The sequence below is a fragment of the Argentina anserina genome, chromosome 3 (assembly GCF_933775445.1).
Source record: "Argentina anserina chromosome 3, drPotAnse1.1, whole genome shotgun sequence".
Taxonomy (NCBI): Eukaryota; Viridiplantae; Streptophyta; class Magnoliopsida; order Rosales; family Rosaceae; genus Argentina; species Argentina anserina.
Genome location: NC_065874.1, coordinates 2,931,615 through 2,954,328, shown reverse-complemented (window position 1 = coordinate 2,954,328; position 22,714 = coordinate 2,931,615). Strand labels below are relative to the sequence as shown.

The following is a 22,714-nucleotide window of genomic DNA, read 5'->3' as shown; positions in this document are numbered from 1 at the left end:
GCTCTAGTCTCTCTTTCGATGATAAAACCTCACCATCATCAATTTGGCTGCTTTCATTTCTCTTTTTCAGGCCATGGGAATGGAGTAGTAATCGAGTATGATCGCTGGTCCACAACCCTTGGTAGCTTGCCCTTCACTACTACACGCTCATCAAAAGGCTTAGCGCGCAGTTATATAGACAGGCCAAATTGGGCAGATGAATAAGCTATACCACTTAGAACAGTAATTGTCTGAAAATGAAAACAAATTAAGTCAAACCAAAAGCTTTGTAAGCTTTTTATTTATGTGTAGAAGAAGGGAATTTATGATCTGAAGTTTAAGGTCCCCCATTTGCACATGCTTTGCAATAAAGAGATCATCAGGTTTTGGGTGCTTCAGTGGGGGATCACTTGCTCAAAGTATCAACCATCAGGTCTGTGTAGTAGTCAGTACTCAGTAGCTTTCCATGGCACTCCTGCATGCTTGTCAAATTTTACCGTCAATTGTTTTATTAATGTCGCACTGCCATTAGAGACTGGTTTACCCATGATTTGTGTAGAACAACTTCTTGATAATAATTTGCCCCGGTACTTAGTTTATATATCCTTACTTTCGTACAACGTAAGTAAGTTGTTCGATGAAATGTCTCGGTGATGATAATAAGGTGATATATTTATTTTTTCAGAAGGAAACTTACATTGGTCGTATATTTTCTAAAAGCGCACACAGGTTACTCGATGAAATGCATCAAAGAAAATGAAGTTGATAACTTGTTGTTTGTTGTATTAGAGTTGAGTAAAGTCTATATCTTTATTTGGCTAAGTATGTGAGACTAGAATTGGCTGGATTTGGTGCTCAATCTAGCTTGAATGATTGAGAATCACATAGAGACCCGTGACTAATGATTTACAAAGCCAGTCTACCATCTAATTAAAATATAATACTAGTCCAGTTGTGTGTAATTTCCTTTCTTTAAAAGCTTCAATGGCTGTAGCTTCTTTTGGCTCTTATATATTAGACCTTCATTTCATGTCTCCTCTCCTCCAGTCTTTACTAGCCTTCACGGGTCCGGATTCTCTTTCGGTTTTCAACATCTCATATTTTGTCTCCAACAAACCTCCACACATCCAAAGCCTCCTCACCTTTATTAAATTCTGCTTCTACTATTGTTTCTTTGTCCTCAGCTACTGCACCATAGGACTAAGTCCAAATCATGTCTTCTTCTTGTTCTTCTCCTTCTTCTTCATGGTTTACAATCCCATCTTGTTTGACCATTTTCTTCCTGCTTAGTGCTTCTGCAAGTTTTGCAGCAAAGCCTCACCGCCAACTCTCAGTTGATTACCACGCGAAATCCTGTCCCCAACTCGAGAAACTCATCGGTTCCATCACATCCCAACAGTTCAAAGAGACACCAGTTTCTGGTCCAGCAACCATTCGTCTTTTCTTCCATGACTGCTTTGTCGAATTACTTGATCACAACAATGCACATTGGTTTAGTTTCTATTTCTGGATGCATGTACATTTTAATCCTCTTGTTTATATCTTTACTAATGTTGCTTTTGTGGGTTGAATCTAATTGACATTGAAGGACTGTGATGCATCCATTACCATCAAGTCACAGCAGGGAAGCAAAATATTGGCAGAGAAGGATGCACCAGATAATAAGGACCTGAGGGTGGAAGGCTTTGAAAGTGTGAGGAAAGCAAAGGCTTTGGTAGAGAGCAAGTGTCTTGGTGACCTGGTGTTGTGTCCTGTACTGACATACTTGCAATTGAAGCCAGGGATTATGTCCACTTGGTGAGTATTACTGCCCCTGTTCATGATCTCACTTTTACTTTTGATTTTCCAGTCCTTTGCCATTGTCATCATGTGGACGTCTAGTTGTTACCAACTATTCTCTGAACTGTGATGATATATATCTGTATATAGTAAGTTTCTTTTATGGTATTGTGGGTAGAAATAAAACTTTTACCATAGGCATGTGAAATCTTGCATTTTGGGTGCTTACTGCTTTAGCTTTTCTGGGAACTTGAAAAGGGATATTGACCAATCTTCCATTTTGTAGCTTCTGCAACATTTTATGCCACAGTATGTAGGTAAATGAAAGGTGAATGAAAAGTAACATAATAGTAAAGGAGAATAATGCAGATGTAAAAAGTGGGAGGATGAACTCAATACTACATTACCAGTTACTGCAGAAGTAATTAAACTTTTTAACACTTCAAGACATAACAGTCTTATTTTTGTTCGACCACTAGATTTTCACCATCCATTGTCCTGGTTCAAGCAGTACTAAGGCCTGGAATAGAAGTTAGAACTCTACAGAGGAAGAAGGGGCTCCAATGTTTTCTACCCTTTAGTTTAAAGTGACTAGTTCTGTAATGTCATTTCAATGTTGCAGGCAGGAGGTCCATACTATCAAGTTAAGAAAGGGAGGTGGGATGGAAGAATATCAATGGCCTCAAGAGTGGCTTCCAATATTCCCCAAGCAAATTTCACAGTGAATCAGCTACTCAAACTCTTCAGTTCAAAAGGATTAACACTAGAAGACCTTGTTGTTCTTTCTGGTGCACATACATTCGGGTATGCACATTGCCAGAACTTTGTAAGCAGGCTCTATGATTACCAAGGCTCGAAGCAGCCTGACCCGGTTATGGACCCGAGACTTCTAAGGGCGCTAAGATGTCATGCCCTCATTATGGTGGAAATACTGACATTGTTGCACCATTTGATGTCACTACTCCCTTTGTGTTTGATCATGCTTATTATGGTAATCTAGAGGCTAAGTTGGGATTGCTAGCTTCAGATCAAGCTTTAGCCTTGGACCCAAGAACCAAGCCCATTGTTCAAGCTTTTGCGAAAGATAAAGCCAAGTTTTTCCAAGCATTTGGGGTGGCTATGGAGAAAATGGGATCAATAGGTGTGTAGAGGGGAAGGAAGCATGGTGAGAAAAGGAAAGACTGTAGTATGCATATGTGAATTTGTGACTTTGTTTCCCCTTTATGGGGTCAGTTTAGTTAGTTTTCTTCTCCTCTGATTCATTGTTTTGGTTTTTGATTGTGGTTTTGCTGTATATGGAAGAGTTTATCAATATTTTAAGAGTTGAAACAGTAGAGCAGAAACATTTTAGAACACACTTTATGATAGTTCAGTCTCTTTTTGTTGCATTTCATAGATTTGCACTGTAGTTGAGTCTAGGCCTTAATGATTCTGATACTTGCAGCTTTGCTAAAATCTCAAGTTTTTTTAGATAATTGATCGAACATCTTACATTACCTCACTTAATTTGGTTTAGTTCTGATGCGGGTCATTTTGAGCAAATATAGCAATGGGAGGCCTACAACATAAATGGACATTTATCATACTCAAATTGAACAATATAGCTACTGGTAGAAAAAAAATAGTGAATTTTGGACAATGACGATTTAAACAGTTTATTTATATAACGGGTTATATTAGTGTTGTAAACATTATGTTTAACTATCTGATTGTTTCTTAGTGAACAAAATCAGGGTGGCCGGATCATCCAGACACTATTACATTAATATAGCTAAACAAATTGTAAATGGATGAATATAGCTAAACAAATTCATAGCTAAATAAAGAAAAACAAATGTAAAACATACTTTGAAAGCCTGGTTGCTAAATTGACCCAAACAAATAGAGTGGAACAATGTACTACTCCCTCTCAACTCTTCCAGCCTTTGCAACTGTACGGCCCAAACCCACATCTCTCTCTTCCCATCGAGCTCTCCCCATCAGAGCCATGAGAGCCGTCGTCCAGCGAGTCGCTTCCGCCAGCGTCGAGGTGGACGGCCGCACCGTCTCGTCCATTGGGCCAGGCCTTCTCGTCCTCGTCGGCCTTCACGAGTCCGATTCCGGCTCCGATGCTGAGTACATGTCCGTACATCCCCACTATCCCTCTACATTTCAAATCTCTCTTAGCTTAGCTTAACTTGACTAGTTTTGATTTTGTGATTGAATTTTCAGATGTAGGAAGGCGTTGAATATGAGGCTGTTCACAAATGAGAGCAGCGGCAGAGGCTGGGACCAAAACGTAAATTCACATGCTTTCACTTTGCAACTGAAACTCTTAACTGTAATAACGGTTTTTGTTAGTTGGCTTATGTTTGTTTGTTTTGTCTTTGCAGGTAATGCAGAGGAACTATGAAGTCTTACTAGGTAAGTAGTTCAGGTGAAACTGTGAAAGTTTTGTTCTTTTGTGAGGGGAACAAATTTTACTATGAAGTTGAGGGTTTATGGTTTATGTGTACTTGTTGTGGATTGACAGTGAGTCAGTTTACATTGTATGGATTCCTGAAGGGTAACAAGCCTGATTTTCATGTGGCCATGGCGCCGGATAAAGCAAAGCCCTTTTACGCTTCCTTGGTTGAGAGTTTTAGAAAATCATACAAGCCGGATGCAATAAAAGGTGAAACTTTGCTCCTTCAATGTTTCTCTGCTGATTTCATGTTTTGGATATTGTCTTGAATGATCAAATGATTGTAAGTCGCAATTTTGTCCTATAGAGGAAGATAAATTAGTCAAATGATGTTGGAAAGGATAACTTTTGTTCTTGAAATTATCCATCTTCTTCCTTTAACTTGCACAGAACCTGGAACTTGATTAATTTCCCAATTTGTAGTTCGTTTTAATTAGTTGCATAGTCAATCCAGTATTACCATGTTGTTGATTGCCTTTTGTGGCTGTGTTGCTTGTGTAGATGGTGTGTTTGGAGCAATGATGAAGGTAAGAGTTACACTAAATTTTTGGATCATGAATCATCATGTTTACTGAATTTTCATGTAACCCCTTTCAATTCATAGTTATATATGTTCTTCTGATTCTTGGATTATGAATCCGCGTGTTTACTGAAATTTCTGTATAATCATGTCGCCCCTTCAACTCATAGTTAAATAGGAACTTCTGATACTTGGGGTATGAATTTCTGTGTATACAGGTAAATTTGGTCAATGATGGACCAGTTACAATGCAAATCGACTCACCATCTCCTAAGTGAGTACATTATTTCCCTGCCTCTTTATTGAAACTATTCCACCAGGCTTTGACAGCTCATATTGTGAACATTCATGGCAGGAACTCAAATGATGTTGAAGAATCATGATCTAGTTGGCATTGCTTTGATTCAATGGAAACTTAGCGATACGGCATAATTGAATAGTGTGGGATGTATATTTATCATTTTCTGGATCAATAGCAATGAATCAATGATTGATGGCATTAGAAAGTGTATCATAAACAGATCTTGATGTTCCTGAGGATTTTTGTGGATGGAAAACAGTATGTTTTCTCGTGTTAGCTAACAACATAAAAAGAATCTAAAAATGAGAGAAATCCTGGATTTGGAATGAGCATCTTAATTTATAATCCTCCGGGCAACTGCCTGGACATAGCTAACGAAATAGGGCATCACTACACCTTTACAAGAAACACAATGACCAATAGCCATCTGCCCACCGATGGTTCAATCTTAATTCCTGCTATTTGAACACTCTGCATTTTTTCCATAATTAAACGCAAGAATATCACTACAGTTATACAAGCTTCATACATACATCTTAAAACAAAAGCCAGTATGCAGCCCGCTCATTAATCTTCTAAAGCATGCACAAGAATGAGAAGATATTACATCCACCTGACATCCCGGCCTGGAAAAAAAAAAAGCAAAGAGCAGCTATCAGTTCATACAAGTTTATCAGACGAAATTATGGCTGCTATAGGTAGCAAACAGAATTGAGGCACCGCATACAAGTCCATCCAAGCCAGATTCTTATCAAAAGTTGACTATACTTCATTCTCATGCAATTCAGTAGAAGGCCTCAGTGCAAATTAGAAGCGACTATTAACATACTTATATTGTATAAATGATTTATAAACCCGCTGAAAATCATACTGAATTAATCACCCCCAAATTAAATGGAAGTAAATAAGTAGGTCCTACCAAAATATTGAAGGTTTAGAAGATCTTTAGAGTTTTAGCACCAACACAGGTTACCAAAACTAAGCATGTAAACATATTACCTCAGGTACTTGTGTTGTGCTGATGCATAATAACTTATATTTTAGTATTACTATTTCTAGCGTAGAAAATTTCTATAGAGAAACTGAGAAGATATCAAGCTTGCTTGACTGAAACTGGTACATTCATAGTACAAGAAGCCAACCTGCAGAATCATCTATTCTTCCCTGGATTGTATATGTACAGAAGAACTATGGGCCAGATTACCTCTAGCAAGCTATGACTGTGCAGATATGATAGTAGCTGCCATAAACAGTGCTTCTTTTCCAAGCGGCAAAATCTCCATTTTCCTAAACCATGTAATGCAGTTATACAAGTATTAAAAAAGAAGAAACACTCAACTTACTAACGGTACGACTCCAGCTACAGTTGATGTACTGTAAAGAAATTATAACAGGTCACTGGGGAAAAAAAATTAATAACAAGCACAAGCAAATTTGATTCTCTAAGTTTGAGCTTACTTGTCTGCAGTCTTCAGATTTCTAAATGCAGATATCATATCCTTAGATACTTCAATGAGGGAGCTAATACTTCTTTCTTCACTGGAAACAGAGGTGCCTTCAACGTGTTGTTCACATGGTAAGGACAAATGAGCCTAATTAAGAGAGAACAAAAGTATTGATCAAATCTCTCATAAGGGTTAAACTACAAGACATGCTACTACGAGCAACTTAACATTGTAAACCTCATTGTAAAATTTATTATATATAAAACACATAGAAGTGCTACACAAGCACTAAGCATCTATATTTATGCTTTGTTACCATAAATTAGTATATGTATAGCTAGAATGGTAGAGGCATAACAAGGTGAGATGCAATTCATATCATCTTCATGGAGAGCACCCAACTGATCACCTACGAAAGAATCTCGGGTATTGATTATAAGAATAAGCAATGCAGTCCAATTGTTTGAATCCCTCTTTAAGCTGTTGATTGCAGTGACATAATGACATATACACATGCACAATGAAGAATGTTATGAATTAAAATGACACATCACACCCTAGGAAGACAAATTTATATCTAAAGAAGTACTAAAAGAGTAGTTCGAGATTCACCTGAAGACCGTGTGCTAAAAGCAACTGAGTTAGTTCCGGCCTAATCTTTTTAATGGTGGTTTTTGTGCTGGTGACATTTGAAAAGCACTTCAATGCTCCACTGAATGATGCATCATCTGTGGGACCATTTGATCTACGAGTCTGAACAGAAGGCTACAACAAAAACTTAAATTGATGATCAATCAAGACAAAGTGCTGTTCAACAATCTCAACTACCATAATGACATTCAAATCCTTCTGGAATACATACAAAAGCAAAAGTGACACCATAGATATATAATGTGAGGACAATACAAGGAAAAGGGCTTTTGTTGGCTGATTTGGACAAATAATTGGTTCTATATATAGCTTTGAAACTTCACCTTGCCAATGTATTTCCACAAATACTGCACGACTATCTCAAGCTTCCATTTTGGTTCATTGAAAACCTGCAATGCATTCTCATCAAATAATGGCAGCAAAAATAGTGTCCAAGTGATCATAAATAGTCAAATAGCAACATACTATCTAGGTGATAAAACCTATAATTCTCACCATTTAAGTTATGAGAGATGTGAAACATGTCCAATTTGTAGTCAAAGATACTGACTGGAACATAAACTTCAGAGTCTATATGAATATGGGAACAGAACAAACCATAAATGCAAAATGGAAAGAGATGTGAACCTGAAGGAATGAGTCAAGAATATCCTCATCATATGTTAGCTCATCCAGAACTATCTCCAGCAGAGGATTTCTGCACCAAAGTGTAAACAAATGAATGATGATCATAGAAAAGCAACAGAATTCATTATATCAAGAAACAAAAATACCTGACACCATCTGCTCTTGTCGTAGACCCTCGCGTTTCTGCCATCTTTTTCGACAAGTCAAGCTCCATAATCTGAACATCCCCAATTAGTGCCAATGGTGAAACTGATTTCCAACTATGAACTATCCATCAAGAAATTGGTGACAAGCTTACCATTATAAAAAACTTCTGCATGGCTGTGCACGTATTCTGTCCTATCTCAAGCAAAGCAATCGCAGCAGCTGTATCAAAATTTTTAGCTGGTACTGCCATAGACTTCTTTGAACTTATCAGATCATCGGTGAATCCAGCATTGGTTTGATACAGCTTACACATAATGCCCAAGCAATCCTTCATCAATTTTTTGTAGTTTATTTTTCTTGACACCTTCAAAAGTAATTTAAGCTTGAGTAAGCATCATGGTATATAAACTTTATTAGAACCTACTGTATCAATGAGAGATATTAGATTCTTCACTATTAATCAATTTTTTATGGGTCAAGAGAGAAAATATTACCAAAAGCATGTTGATCAAAGACTCTCTCAGAAGGACCCAGTTTGCAGTTTCTGCTTCCAATGATAAAAAAGTTTTACCCGTCAACAACTCTAGAGATGATTAAGGAACATAAAATAAAAATCAATTTACCTGCATATACAGAGTTGCGAGGTTGAAAATCTCCTTCAAGAACGTTAACTAGGTATTGGAACAGCAACATGTTTCCTAAGGACTGCAATGAAACAACGTTAAGCAATACCCACAAAAGGATGAAATTTTCTTAGATAGCGAAGGAAAACTAGTGAACAAATAATGCATTTCCGCTGAATGCCAAGATAGAGAACACATCAATCATCACCAACTACATTAAAGCTCCTATTGGTCACCAAAATTATCAAGACAGATAAGTGAGGCCATATTTTTTCTTCCTGCCCACCTTAGTTCCTTCCAAAATAGATATACGTGAACAGAGCAAGATACTAATATCTCAGTGTTTGACTATTAGTTATTCCAATAGTGTCTGGAATTAAATATCTGCTCATTCAATTTAACAATCAAACAAATGATACTAATATTCCCGCCCTTCTCTTCCCTTCCCTTCCCATCCCCTTATACCTAATTCAGCTCTTATCCTAACTAAAAGATCGAGCCCAGAAGTTAAAGTATTAAACTAACCTTTGCTTCTGAGGCTTGGAAGTTTGGTTCAGCAGTTGCATCAGCAAGGTTCTCTATCAAATGTTGGAAACCCTGCCGTTAGCAAGAAACAATTCAGTGAAGGTAAAATTGGCAAAACGTAAGCTATCAGAATCACTTTCAAGATCAGAGCTCCCAATGAAAATAGATATAGCAAAACAAATATAAGCAAATTTTTTAAGTTGATACCAAACCACTCACTAATGCAAACACCTTGTGTACATTCTAATGCAACATGGTATGAATTCAGGAACATATGGACATGGACAAACCATAACTTAATATGAATGATTCCTTACACAGAAAGGTTTTTGGAAAAGAAAAAGAACCACTACTTGACAAAGTACAGACAGAAGAGCTGTCATCAATGTCAACAAGTCAAGCAATGTATGTGCATAGATATGAGTACCTGCGGTACAAATTTAAGATAAACTACAGGTTCACATCAAATCGAACTTACAAAGGAGTCAACGTATCCCCCAGGATTATTAGCAGCCACCCTCTCGCTACTAGTGCTATCCAAGCTGAAAGCAAAAGGTGACCAACCCTAAAAACAACAAAGATTGGAACAAATTAGGATAGCACATGAATCAGTTAAACATACATGGCAGAAACAAACCACACCTCATTCTCCACTATTAATGAAAGTTCACTGGACGACTTCATTTCATCAGCAGCAGCAGACAAATGCACCCGAGGAAAACACTAAAAAAGAAAGTCAAAATAATTTGTCAGAAACCTTTCACACAATCGATTCATACGAATCAAAAATCAACGTATCAGTGGGAGAGCAACTCATTACCTTATCCAACTCATTCAACAGCTTAAAACTTGCCATAGTCAGCTCCAGAGATTTCCCAATCCTCAAGATAGAGAATATCGACTCAAACCATTTACTGTACCCAAAAAATCAACACCAAACACAAAACCATCAGAGGCATCAACACTCAATTTTTCCTACTCTTGCGAAAGTTACTAATAACATATAACAAGAGGTAATGCCTACTAAGTGGGTGGAGTCCCAATTTCGGGCACAAGCGAAGCGGCGCGAACGGCATCGAGGAAAGAAGTTCCTGTTCATCAATTTCATCAACAACCAAAACAAAGATACAACCTTTAAACAAAACACAACACTGTGATCCGATTACTACACAAAATTGAAATCAAGATTTCATCTTTCACCAACAAAATAATTACTACTTCAATAAGTGAGTTTTAGGGTAATAATTTAAACTGGGCCGATCAAAATCAGTAAAAAAAAAGAGCGAAAGAAATCGAAAAGGGGGATGTAGGGTTTTACTGTCGTCGTTGGCGTAGTGAGTGTCGTCGGCTTCGGTGGAGTCGAGGATGGCCAAGATGTTCTCTTCTAGGGCTCCGGCGGTGGTTCTTTTACTGCTGCTAGGGTTCTCCATTTTTTTGGGATTCGAAAAATGAAAAATTGGAAGCCCTAAATTTGATTTGGGACTGGGAGAAAGAAGCTAAAGAATTAAGGGGGTTTTGTTCCCGCCACGCAGCTGCTACGACGTCGTTTTACTTAGTACTTAGGGAAAAGATATTGCTACGACGTCGTTTTACTTAGGGAAAAGATATAGAAAAAATTGATTTCCGTTGCCGGGACTTGAACCCGGGTCTTTCGGGTGAGAGCCGAATATCCTGACCAACTAGACTACAACGGATTTACTGATAGATTTACAGAGAACTTTAATAACCCTAATAAGGCATTCAAATTATCAAAATGCTTGTAGATTAGTGGTTCAGCAGTAGAAGCATTGTAAAGGAAATTTTGGTTATTAGGTTTTTCTTGGACATAGCTAAGCATAATCCTACCTATATTTCTAGGATTTAATTATATACACCTGACTGCAATGCATGTGATTGTTCCTCATTCTGTGCGACAGTGGCCTCACCGGTTGAAGTTCCAGTAGATTTGCTGCCTCCAAGGCTTCTACTTCATGTCAGGTAGTAGTAGATAGATATAGCCAAGTCCTTATGTTATGCAACTGCCAGTTAATTGCTTTTGGGTGGAAGAGGAGGAACCCTGGTTCTTATCGTCCACGACTTTGATGTCTACCTCAAACCCTAGCTAGCTAACTAAGTAGTTAGAACCAAATTTCTAACTTTGAATAACAGAAAATATGTGGTAGAAATCCCAGGACATCAACACCACCTCTACATCATGAGAGTGCATATATGCATGTTACCGGACTTCAATGCATTCCAGCTCCTTATATAGTTCTTAGGTTTCAATTTGCAAGCTCTTGAATACCTCAGTTTCATGGATCTGGCAATAAGCATTTACAGAAACTTGAAGGAGCTTTCAATTCTGTCCCAGAAATTAGAGCAATAATAATTTCCACCGAAATCCACAGTACAGTACTCTTCTCCTACGTACTAGTACTACTATTAGTACGTATAGCATTGATAGTTGTAATAGAGACCGCTGTGAGTCTCTGGTCCTAGAGCTACTGAAAATACGCCATTTGTGGAGGAGTTCGTATATATATGGCTCCACTTAACCATCATGAATGCATCGGGTATTAGCTCAATAACAAGAAGACATGAACACAAGAACAACTTCGTTTCGAGTTTAATTTAGATTTGAAGAAGAGACCTTCTTACTTATCCCAGTTAATGATATGCACCAATATTTTTCCACCGTTAGATGATTCGACGGTAGAGAAGCGTTGCAAATGCCATAAACGAGGAGTGTCTGCGTATGGGTTAGAGTTTATGTGAATGGATCAAACACAATCGTCTGGCATAAAAAAAGTACGAGTACGTACGCGTCTCACTAATTAAGTAATTATATTAGTAAGTTTAGCAGCAGAGATGATTGCCTAAAGGCTATAGCCCTATCTGTTTTCCCAAACTTATATAGAATGCGTCATAAAATGTGGTTCCAGCATTTAATCACTTTGTCATAGGCTTTTAAGAAGCTCTTTGAGCATTTAAGTCTCCTCCCATATTGTCAGCCTATTTAAAGAAGAGGTGATGAGCCAAAGTGCAATACAATACCTAAGTACTGAGTTAGCACTTCCTTGATGAAGGCTCTCATGATTCAAACAATGTCAGAGATGAGAAGGATGATGATGATTAGTATGAAGATACTTGCTTTGCTGCCTTTCCTCTCTGGAGCTTTGGGTGCTGCAGAAATGAGAAAAATTGCTTCTCGAAACAATGTGACGTGTATCTTAGTATTCGGAGACTCCAGTGTCGATCCTGGCAATAACAATGTTCTACACACCACCATGAAAGGGAATTTCCTTCCTTATGGCAAAGACTTCTTGAATGGCCGCCCAACTGGAAGGTTCAGCAATGGCAGACTTGCCACAGATTTCATTGGTAATATAACTATATTTATATATATATATATATATCAACTTTTTAAGAAAACACTGAGCTTGAGACTTAGAGTTTGATGTCATTTACCAACATTTCGTGTTTCTTTCTGTCTGCATTTTTCCATTTCTGTACAAGATCGAGGTCCATGTCTGTGTTACACACTTACATTTGCCCTGTTCTGCTTCAAAGATGAGGAAGTTTTTCTGTTGTTATTAAAATTGAGTAGTACTCATCAAACATTTTTCAAGCATACAGCTTTTACCTCAAATCTCAATGAGCTAGCTTAATTTTGAGACTTCGATTGGTTGTGTAACATATTTAACAGCGCTAACATTTTGTATCGCTTTGTAAATAACCAGCGGATGCAGTTGGGTACACAAACATTATTCCAGCATTTCTTGACCCAAATCTAAAGCCTGCAGATCTGCTTCATGGTGTTAGTTTTGCATCAGCTGCTTCGGGTTATGATGACTTCACTGCTAATTTTTCGGTAAATTATTCTAGTAGAATATCCTTTTGTAATATCTAAATTAACCTAAATTAAAGGCAACTTAGGAAGATCTAATACTACGTACAGTCGTACACTAATTAATACGTGCATATACTAATAATTATCTTCTCATTGTCGTGTAAACAGAATGTATTACCTCTTTCCAGACAGCTAAAGAGTTTTATGCATTACAAATTGAACTTGACAAGATTGGTGGGTAAGAAGACAGCTGAGGATACTATCACAAATGCCGTATTTGTTATGAGTATGGGCACAAATGACTTTATCCAAAATTACTACTTGGAACCGACTCGCTCCAAGCAATTCCATTCAGGTTGGTTAATTTTGTTTTGAAACATTTGCTAGTAATTTGTCACATAAATCATACCAGAACTCCTAAACTCCATAACTATCATGATTGTGCATGTTTAAACTTTGTTGCAGACAATGCATAGGCTAGGATGCACAAGATTGGTTCTTGTTGGAGTCCCACCATTTGGGTGAGACCAAATGTGTAAAAGACTATAACAAAGTGTCGTTCTCTTTAAACTCCAAGATACAAAAGAAATTGGAGAACATTACGAAGACATCTGGAATGAAGATTGTATTTGTTGATGCTTATGGTATTGTTGAAAGTGCCATTAATAAGCCAGAGTTATACGGTTGGTGATCGAGCTCCGTTGTTTCTTTTGTCGATTAATAATTATTGATGCTCGATCACAAGAAAAATTTGATTTTTTTAGGTGGGCACGCAGGTCTGACTGAAACTTCAAAAGGGTGTTGCGGCACTGGAACTATAGAGGTTGGAGCAGGGCAGGCCCTTAGAGATTTGAGGCCCCGTGCGGGTAAAAAAAATGGGCCATTGTACAATTTTTTATTTATTAAAAAATCTTTTTTTATTGGCAAAATTAGAAAGAAAAATATGAGATTATATAAAGCTCAGAATATCAGAATAATTGTGAATGATCACTATTAAGTCTATCTATTTATAGAGGTAGCATAGAAACAAATTTTGATTTAGGAGAACATCAATCGGCAACCGAACTATTTGATTCTTGCTATTAGTCTTCTTCATAATAAAAGGAGAAGATTAACAATTTAAGAAAAAATAAGACGGCGGAAGCATGAAAAATGAGATTTTACTGAAAACAATGCAATTGTGAAACCCAAAAAAACGGAAATTAATCGACAAAAGAATAAACAGAAAAAAAAAACCAAATTAGGCCCTGGGCCAGTGCTTGCCCTCTCTCACTTGCCCTCCCTCAAGGCCGGCCATGGGTCGGAGAATCATGCAGAGGGTTAGAAACATACCGATCTGGCAAAGTATTTATTCTGGGATGCTGTTCATCCAACAGAGAAGTTGTACAAAATCGTTGCTGAAAAAGCTTTGCAAAGGTTTGATGAAATTCTTTGTCTAGGGAATTTTGTTGGGTAAAGTGGTAAACGCAGTCAATCACTTGACTGCGTTTATTTATGCATCAATTTCAGCCTCTATGAATATTTTAAGTAAGTAATTTATTTAACATCGAGTTTCAATATTTACACGGTTTTAGCTAGTAGGGCTAGCTAAACCCCAGACGAAAAAAATTGCTACTTGTATAATTATGGGTGCCACTAACTTCAGTTGGTTCATTTGGCCAAATGCCAATTAATTTCCTTATTTTGGAGGAGAGTTCCTCGGTTCAAAATTCAAAACCACCCCCCCCCCCCCCTCTCTCTCTCTCTCTCTCTCTCTCTCTCTCTCTCTCTCTCTCTCAGAGTTAATTTTTTGTTAGTAGCTCTACATAGCGCACTTAAAAATAGCCCAACCCATAATTGATTCATGGTTCCGCACTTCCGCCTCTGTGCTATGATCATTTGAGTCATAGGGAGTCTATTCTGTTCACCGCAGTGACTATGCTCTATTAACACGTGGTCACGTGTCTGTTAGCTCCAAAACGGACGTTAGTTGATTTTTTTTAAAATTTTTACCTTCAACTCGATCTCCTGTGAACATTTCATCTCCGGCTACCACACGCCAAACGGCCACCATCATTAAATCACAAACAACCAAACAGATACAGAGACAAATTGATGATGGTGGTGATACGAAGTTGATGAGATCTGAAGTTAATTTAATCGGTCATCGTCAATTCGTCAAAGTGAGAATCACAACCATTGAACTGGTTCAGCAGCTCTGCTCTCTTGAGTAGCCTCCGATCTTACACGTTGTCAACATATCGATTCTGAAATAATCGAGAAGCACCAACATTTCCAAAAAGGCGAACCCGATACAATGGAGGAGTAGGTGATGCCCGGCCGATCTGTTTTATTCAATTCTTCATATGGGATGAGGCTTTGGAGGATCGAGCCCTCCCCCCCCCCTCTCCACCACCACAATTTGAATTAGGGATGGCACTTCCGAACCGAAAAACCGAAAATTGAGCTGAATTCGAAAAAAAACTAAACCGAACACAAACCGAACTGAAATTTAGAAAATCAAACCTAACTGAATTAATTGATTTGGTTTCCGGTTTAAGCACATAAGAAACCAAACTGAAAAACCGAACTATTCATAAAACAATGTCATTTTATGTATATCTTATCGAATATTTGATTTGATTAATGTGATTTTAGGTTTTATATCATATATAATTATATGTTTCTCTTTTGTAGTGTTATATATGTATATATAATCATCCATGTATATCTCATATATGTATGTTTCAAATAAGTTTGCTAAAACAAACATACATATATATATAAGCGGATGTGTAATTACTAAATCCGCATCAATATAATATAAGAATAAATGTTTTTAAATATATATATATAAGATATATATGCATATATATATATATATATACACATATAAATATATTTATATACATAGTTATATACATATATGCATCTATAAAATTTCAAGATGTCGTGTAAGTAAAAGATTGAGAGTGGTTTGTTGCCTACAATATTAAATTTAAATCCTTATTTTTTCGGTTGTATTGTAGTTATATGTTCATATTTATAATTTTTTCAAATAAGTAAAAAAAAGGGGGGGGAACCCCAAAACATTTAATATGTCAATTTAGTTTAATTCAGATTTTTTTTCAGAAATAAAAAAAACAAAAGAAAAACGAACCGAACTTAACCGAACCGATTGGTTCAGTTTTCGGTTTTACATGTTTAAAAACTGTGAACTGAACCGAAATTCAAATTCAGTTAAGTTCTCAGTTCATGTCTAAAACCGAACCGAATTGACCGAAGTCCACCCCAAATTTGAACTATATGATTAGTCATTTTCAGGTGGAGAATGAAATTGTTGTCGGCGAATGTATTTTTCTTTTTCTTTTTCTTTTTGTGTTTGAATCCAAACAAATATTAGAAGTAACAGTCAACTCTTAAACAGAAGTTAGCATCTAGGGTGATAAATGATCTGACCCACATGTCAAATGCTGGGATTGGTAGTTGATATTAAAATAACCACCGGCGCACGATCATATCGGTGTATATAATCCGTTTCCTTGAGTCATTGAGTGCAAAACTTCATAATTAAAAAATAACAATTTGATGCACATGCATAGAGAATGTCATATGCATGTCGATCAATTACCAAATCATGGTCAGTTATTTGCTTGAAATTTTTGTGCATAAAATGGCAATATATATGGTCATTTGATTTATTGTTTCTCACAAACTTTAGGGTTAACGCGTGCGTTAATGATCGTCAGGATTTAAGATTAATGATCATTGAAATTTTCTTATGAATTTTTGTGCATAAAATGGCAATAAAATGATAATTGTTTGTGCATAAAATGGCAATATGAATTTCTACACATAATTACGCGTTAATGATCGTTGAGATTTTCTTAATGCTCTCTAATTCTCTAATTCCTTCGACTTAAACCCAAAATAGTTGATAGTGATGATTAATTTATTCTGAATTGATATACAACCTCGTATATGAACCCAAAATGGAATGATTTGACGTACAACCTCTTGGGTTTCTAAAATGAAATTGATCTGAAATTCTGAAGTATTTCGATAGGGTTCATATTTAAGCCAATAAGAAGTAGATTATCTCTTGCTTGGACGTACGTCAGTGATTATGAGTTGGGAGTGCTTGTCCGTTACGTCTTCCACATGACCGTCGGCTGGAATTGGGGGGGGGGGTATAGAGTTGGGAGTGCTCATTTCGAAATGCAGTTGCTTCACTAAATGCTACATGTGTTTTACGGAAACTTTTTTTTTTTGCGTTTCCCACAGACGGCGGCAATGTTAACGTAGTGTATTACGCTGATACAATACGCCACACTCTTCGTGTATGCGATACGCCGTGCTCCTCGTTCCTTTCCTATATCAATTTAACTCTCCGATACTCAAGTCATGTTGATAATAATTTATGCAGAGTAACAACGAGTAGTTTAGTTTACTTCCCTTATGAGGTCAAGGGTTTGACCTCTTATAGTTGAATTGAGGTAGATCATTCACTCATCTTCCGGAGTGGGACAAAGTCTGATTAAGGTGTTCTCTAGAGCCTTCTTTAGGATGCGCGTGAGGGCTTGTCCGTAGTCGGTTTGTGCCGCGGGGCGGCCTATTACACAGCTAGTGCGGCTGGCTCACTGCTGATTATGACGGGCATAAGCCTGTGCCAACAATGAGGAACTTAATTAGGGTTCACACATTTAAAATTAACACCCAAGGGTTGGGGTTGGTACCTCTTAGCAACACATGCAAATGAAAGGCTTTGACGTACGTACAACTTTTTGGGTTTTTAAATGGAATTGATCTAAAGTATAAATCAAGAGCCACGAAACAAAAATAAATAGGTATGAAACAACGTACACATAAAATTAGTGAAGTGTGAAAAGTAAGTATTTCTCTAATAGTTGGGGTTAGTATTTATAGAAAGCGTGAAATGAAATAATTTGTCAAGATTGAAATAAGAAATGGATGACAAAGGCACAAAGCGACATAGTTGGCCGGGGTGATTGTGTAGTGTGTACTGTACGTAAAACAGGGGCTTAAAAGCGGTTTTCCTGCGGCTTTGGCCTTTGTGTCATGCATGCTTAAGCTCGACCTATAAATACGGCCATTAGATTGTTCATTTTGCATAAGCTTGATCATATACACTAATACACTCTTTGGTTAATTTGGAGGGGAGATGGCTGGTGTCCTATTGCTTGCCGTTACGATCCTGCTGTTTCGCATCGATATCTCATCATCGGCCCATGCAAACGTTGATGACGTTCCCAAATCTTCGACACCTGGATCCTACAACACCAGAAGGTCTACGCGAATGAAAGTCACAAACATGAACGTTTCGAAGTATTCAAAAAGAATTGGCAATATGTCGAGAACTTCAAGAATCTCCCCAATAAGACCTACACAGTAGGTCTCAATAAGTTTTCCGACTTGATCTCAAATCAGTGTTCTAAATATGGGATATATCGGCCGATATATCGGCGATATTTAGAAAATGATACGGTATCGCCATATCGGTTGACTATATCGGTCAACGGTCAAATATCGGTCAAACCCCGATATATCGGTCAAACTCTGATATATCAGTCGAATATCGGTCAAACTTTGATTTTTTTATTATTTTCTCAATTTTTATTTAATTTTTTAATATTTATTTCCTCTTTTTTTTTTAAACTTAATTTTTTTTTTCATTTTTCATATATATTTTTACTTTATATATATTTTAAATATATATGATGAATTTCAAGTCTAAATAATCATTCTTAAATGCCTATTTTTATTATTAGATGTCGTTCGTGTACTTTAATTATCATTAAATCAAGTATTTATTTTCTTTAGTTTATTTAGTACCGTTTTTTTAGTTTATTTGATATATATTGAAGTATAATTTTATAAATTTTATTGAAAATAATCAAATCCGATAAAACCGATATATCCCCCGATATATCGTTTTACCTCTCGACCGATACAATACCAAAAACGATATTTAGACCATTGCCTCAGATGAGTTCAGGGACGCTTACACGTGCCAAAAAGATCCCACACCCACAAGTACTACCCACTCAAACTGGCCACACCCACAAGTACTACCCACATAGATTATCTTGACTATGATCAGTGACAGATCCAGGAAATAAGTCTTGTTTAGACTAATTGAGAGTTTTTTTTCCAATAACATTTGTAGGATTTTTTATATTAAGATGATAAATTTAAAATCCATAATTATGAATATATACGGTAATCATCATTATACCTTAGATGGAGAAAACAAAAAGAAGAAAATATATGAAAGAAAGCAAGAAATACTAACAAAAGAGGAAAAAAAATGAAAAAGAGAGGAAATTAAATAAGAGTGATTCTATTTGCACCTCTACATTTACTTTGTATACCTCCCTATATTTTTGTAAAATATATGTTTCCTATTATGCCCCTTTAGAAAGTCGAGGATGAGAGCTTCAAGACTTCAACGTACTCGATCTCCTATTCCTGATTTCCTCTCGCTCTCTAATCTTATGAATTTGGACATTGATCATCACCTCACTCCTTCATGGTTGTATTCCTCAATCTTATAATTCTCATCTCTAATCTGCTCGTGCTTGTTTACACTTTTTAGATTATAGGATAGCAGCAAGTACAATGAGAGTGTTTGAAATGGTGCACCTCAAGAATTTTCATCTATTGTTCTAATTCCATCGTGTAATCCCATGAAGTAGTGGATCCAATTATTGAAATCGATTAATTTTAATAAAATGTAACAATGAGATTTGAAGCTCTTGAATATATATGAATTAATCAATCCGATCCAAAGGAATTTAAAGCTCTTAAATTTTATATATGTATGAATTAGTTAACCCGATCCAATTCCTTGAATCTTAGTCAAAATCTGTACCTTTGTCTGGCTTCTCTCTTTCCCGAGTCCAACCCGAACCTACTTCCCAAGTTCTTCAATTCTCCTCACATTTCAACAACCCCACTCCTCCTAGTAGGGTTCGCATCCCGATGCTGATACTTACACTACCTGTGAATTCCTCCCCAATTCCAACTCGAGAATTGGTTGATTTCATAATACTAGAACAACAATTTGTGATGGAACTTCAAAACCTATCATGGAGATATGAGTGTTTTTATTGAATTGATATGATTAATTGCATATTTCATTATGAAGCAAGAGAGGTACAAATATATTGACCACGATTAAGAACAAACTGGGAAATATATGGAGGAGAAGAACAACTACAACTCTAGAGGAGTATATTAGGAAATAACATTGTTCAAAAATTAAAGAAGGTGTGTTTAGCAAATATAGAGGTGCAAATAGAATCACCCATTAAACAAAGGAGAATAATAGGAGAAAAAAAGTATAATGGTCTAAAAAATGAAGACCATGTGGAGATACTTAACCAACTGGACTGACTAACTCAAGCCCATAGAACCCACTCAGTGTATCAGTCCCTCACTATGATGCATGCTTTGAAAGAAGAGACTCGACCACACAAGGATATATAAACCCCCCTGGGGGCTCAAACTCCATACTGTGGTAAGTACCAAAACCCGGCGGAGCCAATTATCCAACGTATCAGTAATGCTCTATTAGCTAGGCCACGTATGTATATAGTTAATTTGATATAACTCATGCTGTTTCATTTGTGCAAATGTGTTTAAGTACGTGACTAGCTTCTATTTTGTTGTTTCCTTTAGTTTCTAATTCTCTTATATATTATAAAGGTTCATGCTGGGCGTTTACGACTGTAGCGACGGTGGAAGCGATTACATATATCATCGACAATATCACAGTTTCGCTATCCGTCCGGCAGATCGTGGACTGCGACAAGAGTAACCTAGGGTGCCAAGGCGGAAATGTACCGAGAGCATTTGATTACGTAAAACAGATCGGAGGCCTCACCAGTGCCGAAAATTATCCATATACCGCCAAAGCTGGACAATGCAACCACGAAAAGGAAGAACAATCCAAAGCAACTATCGCTGGGTTTGCTCGCGTTCCACCAGACAAGTACGAGATGCTGATGGCAGTATGCAAGCAGCCGGTAGCGGCCGATATTAAAGCAAGTGGACTTCAGCAATACCAAAGTGGAGTATACAGTGACTACTGTTGGGGGGACGTCAACCACGCTGTGACCATTGTTGGAATGGGGGAGACGGAAACCAAAGAAGGGGTTAAGTACTAGAAGGTGAAGAATTCGTGGGGTCAGGATTGGGGAGAAGGGGGGTATTTCCAAATAGGGCCATCAGTAAAAGACCCAGCAGGCCATTGTGGCATCAACATGAGATAATTAAGAGAAGAAGAAAAAACAGATCCAGATGCTGAAATGTGCAGAATTATCCTAAAAGAAATAGGTTTGGACCAAGGAAGAAATATCTAGTTCTTTTAGTCGACCTGCGATATATCAAATATATTAATTCCAAATCATTCATAACAGTCGCTTATTATTACAACGAAAAACATCACATATAATTCTAGAAATCGACATACACCTTACGAAAGGATCTCCCAACTCTTTAATGTCATCCCCTCGTCTACGATACCATCGAAGATGAAACATTGATATATTGCAGAAGTAGGGGAATGGGGAGAAGACTTGTCCTTGACCTCAATGTCAAGAAGATAATACCATCCTCGTGTCACTCGTACTTCCCCCTTGAGAACCCTCTGGAGCACCAACGTAGTCTGCGATTGTTTACTGATCTCAGATACCGCAAACTCCGCGACACTTTTCAGATAGGGGGCATCGATGAAATTTCCGATGGGATTCCAGCCACCGACGAACTGTGATTGGTCAGTGACAACGAATGGGGAAACGAGAAGAAGGAGAAGGCAGTAACGCATCATCATGGTTACCTTGAATTTCTTAGTTCAAGTTTGGATTTGGAATGGAGAAGGTGGTGATGAGGTAAGTGATGCGGCCAGGGCAAATTTATGTGTATAGAACGCAGGATTGGATGTTGGGCTTACCACCGAAGCCCATTCCATGGCTTGTGTCTTAATTAACCCTGTGCCAACCATGTGCCAACAAAGAAGATGTACAAAATCATTGCTGAAAAAGCTTTGCCAAGTCTTGATGGTTTTTTTTTTCTCTAGGGAATTTTTGTTGGGTTAACTAAGTGAATCAATTATGAGTGCAAGATATCAAATTCGACCTCTATGAATATTTCAAGCTAATTTATTTAAGATTAGCCGGAAGCTATTTACTGTGTTTTAGAGCATCTCCAACTAATTTAGATAGAGGAAAAACATTAATTTAGCTCCAACACATTATGTGAACCATCTCTATAATGAAAAAAGTGGGAAAAAAGAGAAATATAATTAAAATTTTTGTATAATTTAAAAATAATTTCTAAATTTCATTTCTTATAAAAATATTTCACTCTCAATTTAAAAAAATAGCATTTACCCGTAAATATTTTCAATGTATAACTTTCCACTACCCACTATCTTAGGAAAAACCTCAATTATCTCTTAAATTTATTTATTTAGTTTTTTATTTTACAACCCTTGTTTGTGAAAAATGGATGATCATAAAATAATAGTTCTGTCAGTTTGTAATTTGATGGTACTCTCATACTCGCTTTATAATAGTAGAGATAGATATAACTTAAAAAAGTAAATGATTTATCTCCTTCTAAAAAAATAACCCTATACTTCTTTTTTAGGAGGAATTATTCTTGTACCCGTTATATTTCTAAGCTGGTGTGCTCAACTAATAATTTAATGACACGTGGCTTTTCTTATGAGTAATTTATATCAATTAACCTATACTGTGTTAATGTTCCATTAACATATGAATGATACCCAGAATTTTGTTTGGGCAGCCAAAGCCTCTTCCCCGTAAAACCCATGAGTGCAA

At 37.0% G+C, this 22,714-nt stretch overlaps 4 protein-coding genes, 1 non-coding gene and 1 pseudogene across 7 annotated transcripts; 4 read left to right on the top strand and 2 right to left on the bottom strand.

Moving 5' to 3' along the window:
• The first annotated feature begins 1,192 nt into the window (after positions 1–1,192).
• LOC126788750 (peroxidase 19-like) lies at positions 1,193–2,958 on the top strand. Its single transcript, XM_050514764.1, is given in 5 exon segments — positions 1,193–1,442; positions 1,566–1,714; positions 1,717–1,776; positions 2,381–2,657; positions 2,660–2,958. Coding segments are annotated over 5 exon segments (1,035 nt in total).
• Positions 2,959–3,652: 694 nt separating this feature from the next.
• Positions 3,653–5,247, top strand: LOC126788389 (uncharacterized). The gene is made up of 7 exons (XM_050514377.1): positions 3,653–3,879; positions 3,970–4,036; positions 4,131–4,161; positions 4,271–4,411; positions 4,703–4,728; positions 4,940–4,995; positions 5,077–5,247. The coding sequence occupies exons 1-7, from the start codon at positions 3,653–3,655 to the stop codon at positions 5,102–5,104; spliced, it is 576 nt and encodes a 191-aa protein (XP_050370334.1). The 3' UTR covers positions 5,105–5,247.
• A 107-nt stretch (positions 5,248–5,354) lies between these two features.
• LOC126788110 (negative regulator of systemic acquired resistance SNI1) lies at positions 5,355–10,509 on the bottom strand. 3 transcript variants are annotated; one of them, XR_007671335.1, is made up of 16 exons: positions 10,359–10,509; positions 10,065–10,131; positions 9,861–9,954; positions 9,683–9,763; positions 9,519–9,605; positions 9,041–9,112; positions 8,516–8,597; positions 8,387–8,436; positions 8,044–8,256; positions 7,892–7,962; positions 7,746–7,815; positions 7,442–7,507; positions 7,080–7,232; positions 6,481–6,614; positions 6,165–6,309; positions 5,355–5,648 (listed from the first exon to the last, which is right to left on the bottom strand). XR_007671335.1 is itself a non-coding variant. In XM_050514073.1 (16 exons), exons 1-15 carry the CDS (start codon positions 10,468–10,470, stop codon positions 6,237–6,239), a joined length of 1,425 nt encoding a protein of 474 aa, XP_050370030.1. In that variant the 5' UTR covers positions 10,471–10,509; the 3' UTR covers positions 5,355–5,648; positions 6,227–6,236. The 3 variants fall into 3 exon arrangements, 2 of the variants coding, with proteins under 2 accessions (XP_050370030.1, XP_050370031.1); XM_050514073.1 differs by having other exon boundaries at positions 6,227–6,309; XM_050514074.1 differs by having other exon boundaries at positions 6,227–6,309; positions 7,080–7,220.
• Positions 10,510–10,661: 152 nt separating this feature from the next.
• TRNAE-CUC (transfer RNA glutamic acid (anticodon CUC)) lies at positions 10,662–10,734 on the bottom strand. Its single transcript has one exon. It is a non-coding gene; the product is annotated as a tRNA-Glu (tRNA).
• A 1,389-nt stretch (positions 10,735–12,123) lies between these two features.
• Positions 12,124–14,325, top strand: LOC126785714 (GDSL esterase/lipase At5g45950). The gene is given in 8 exon segments (XM_050511339.1): positions 12,124–12,400; positions 12,760–12,890; positions 13,038–13,224; positions 13,282–13,390; positions 13,392–13,552; positions 13,646–13,691; positions 14,168–14,197; positions 14,199–14,325. Coding segments are annotated over 8 exon segments (1,068 nt in total).
• Positions 14,326–18,030: 3,705 nt separating this feature from the next.
• LOC126785713 (macrodontain-1-like) lies at positions 18,031–21,142 on the top strand (annotated as a pseudogene).
• Positions 21,143–22,714: the final 1,572 nt, after the last annotated feature.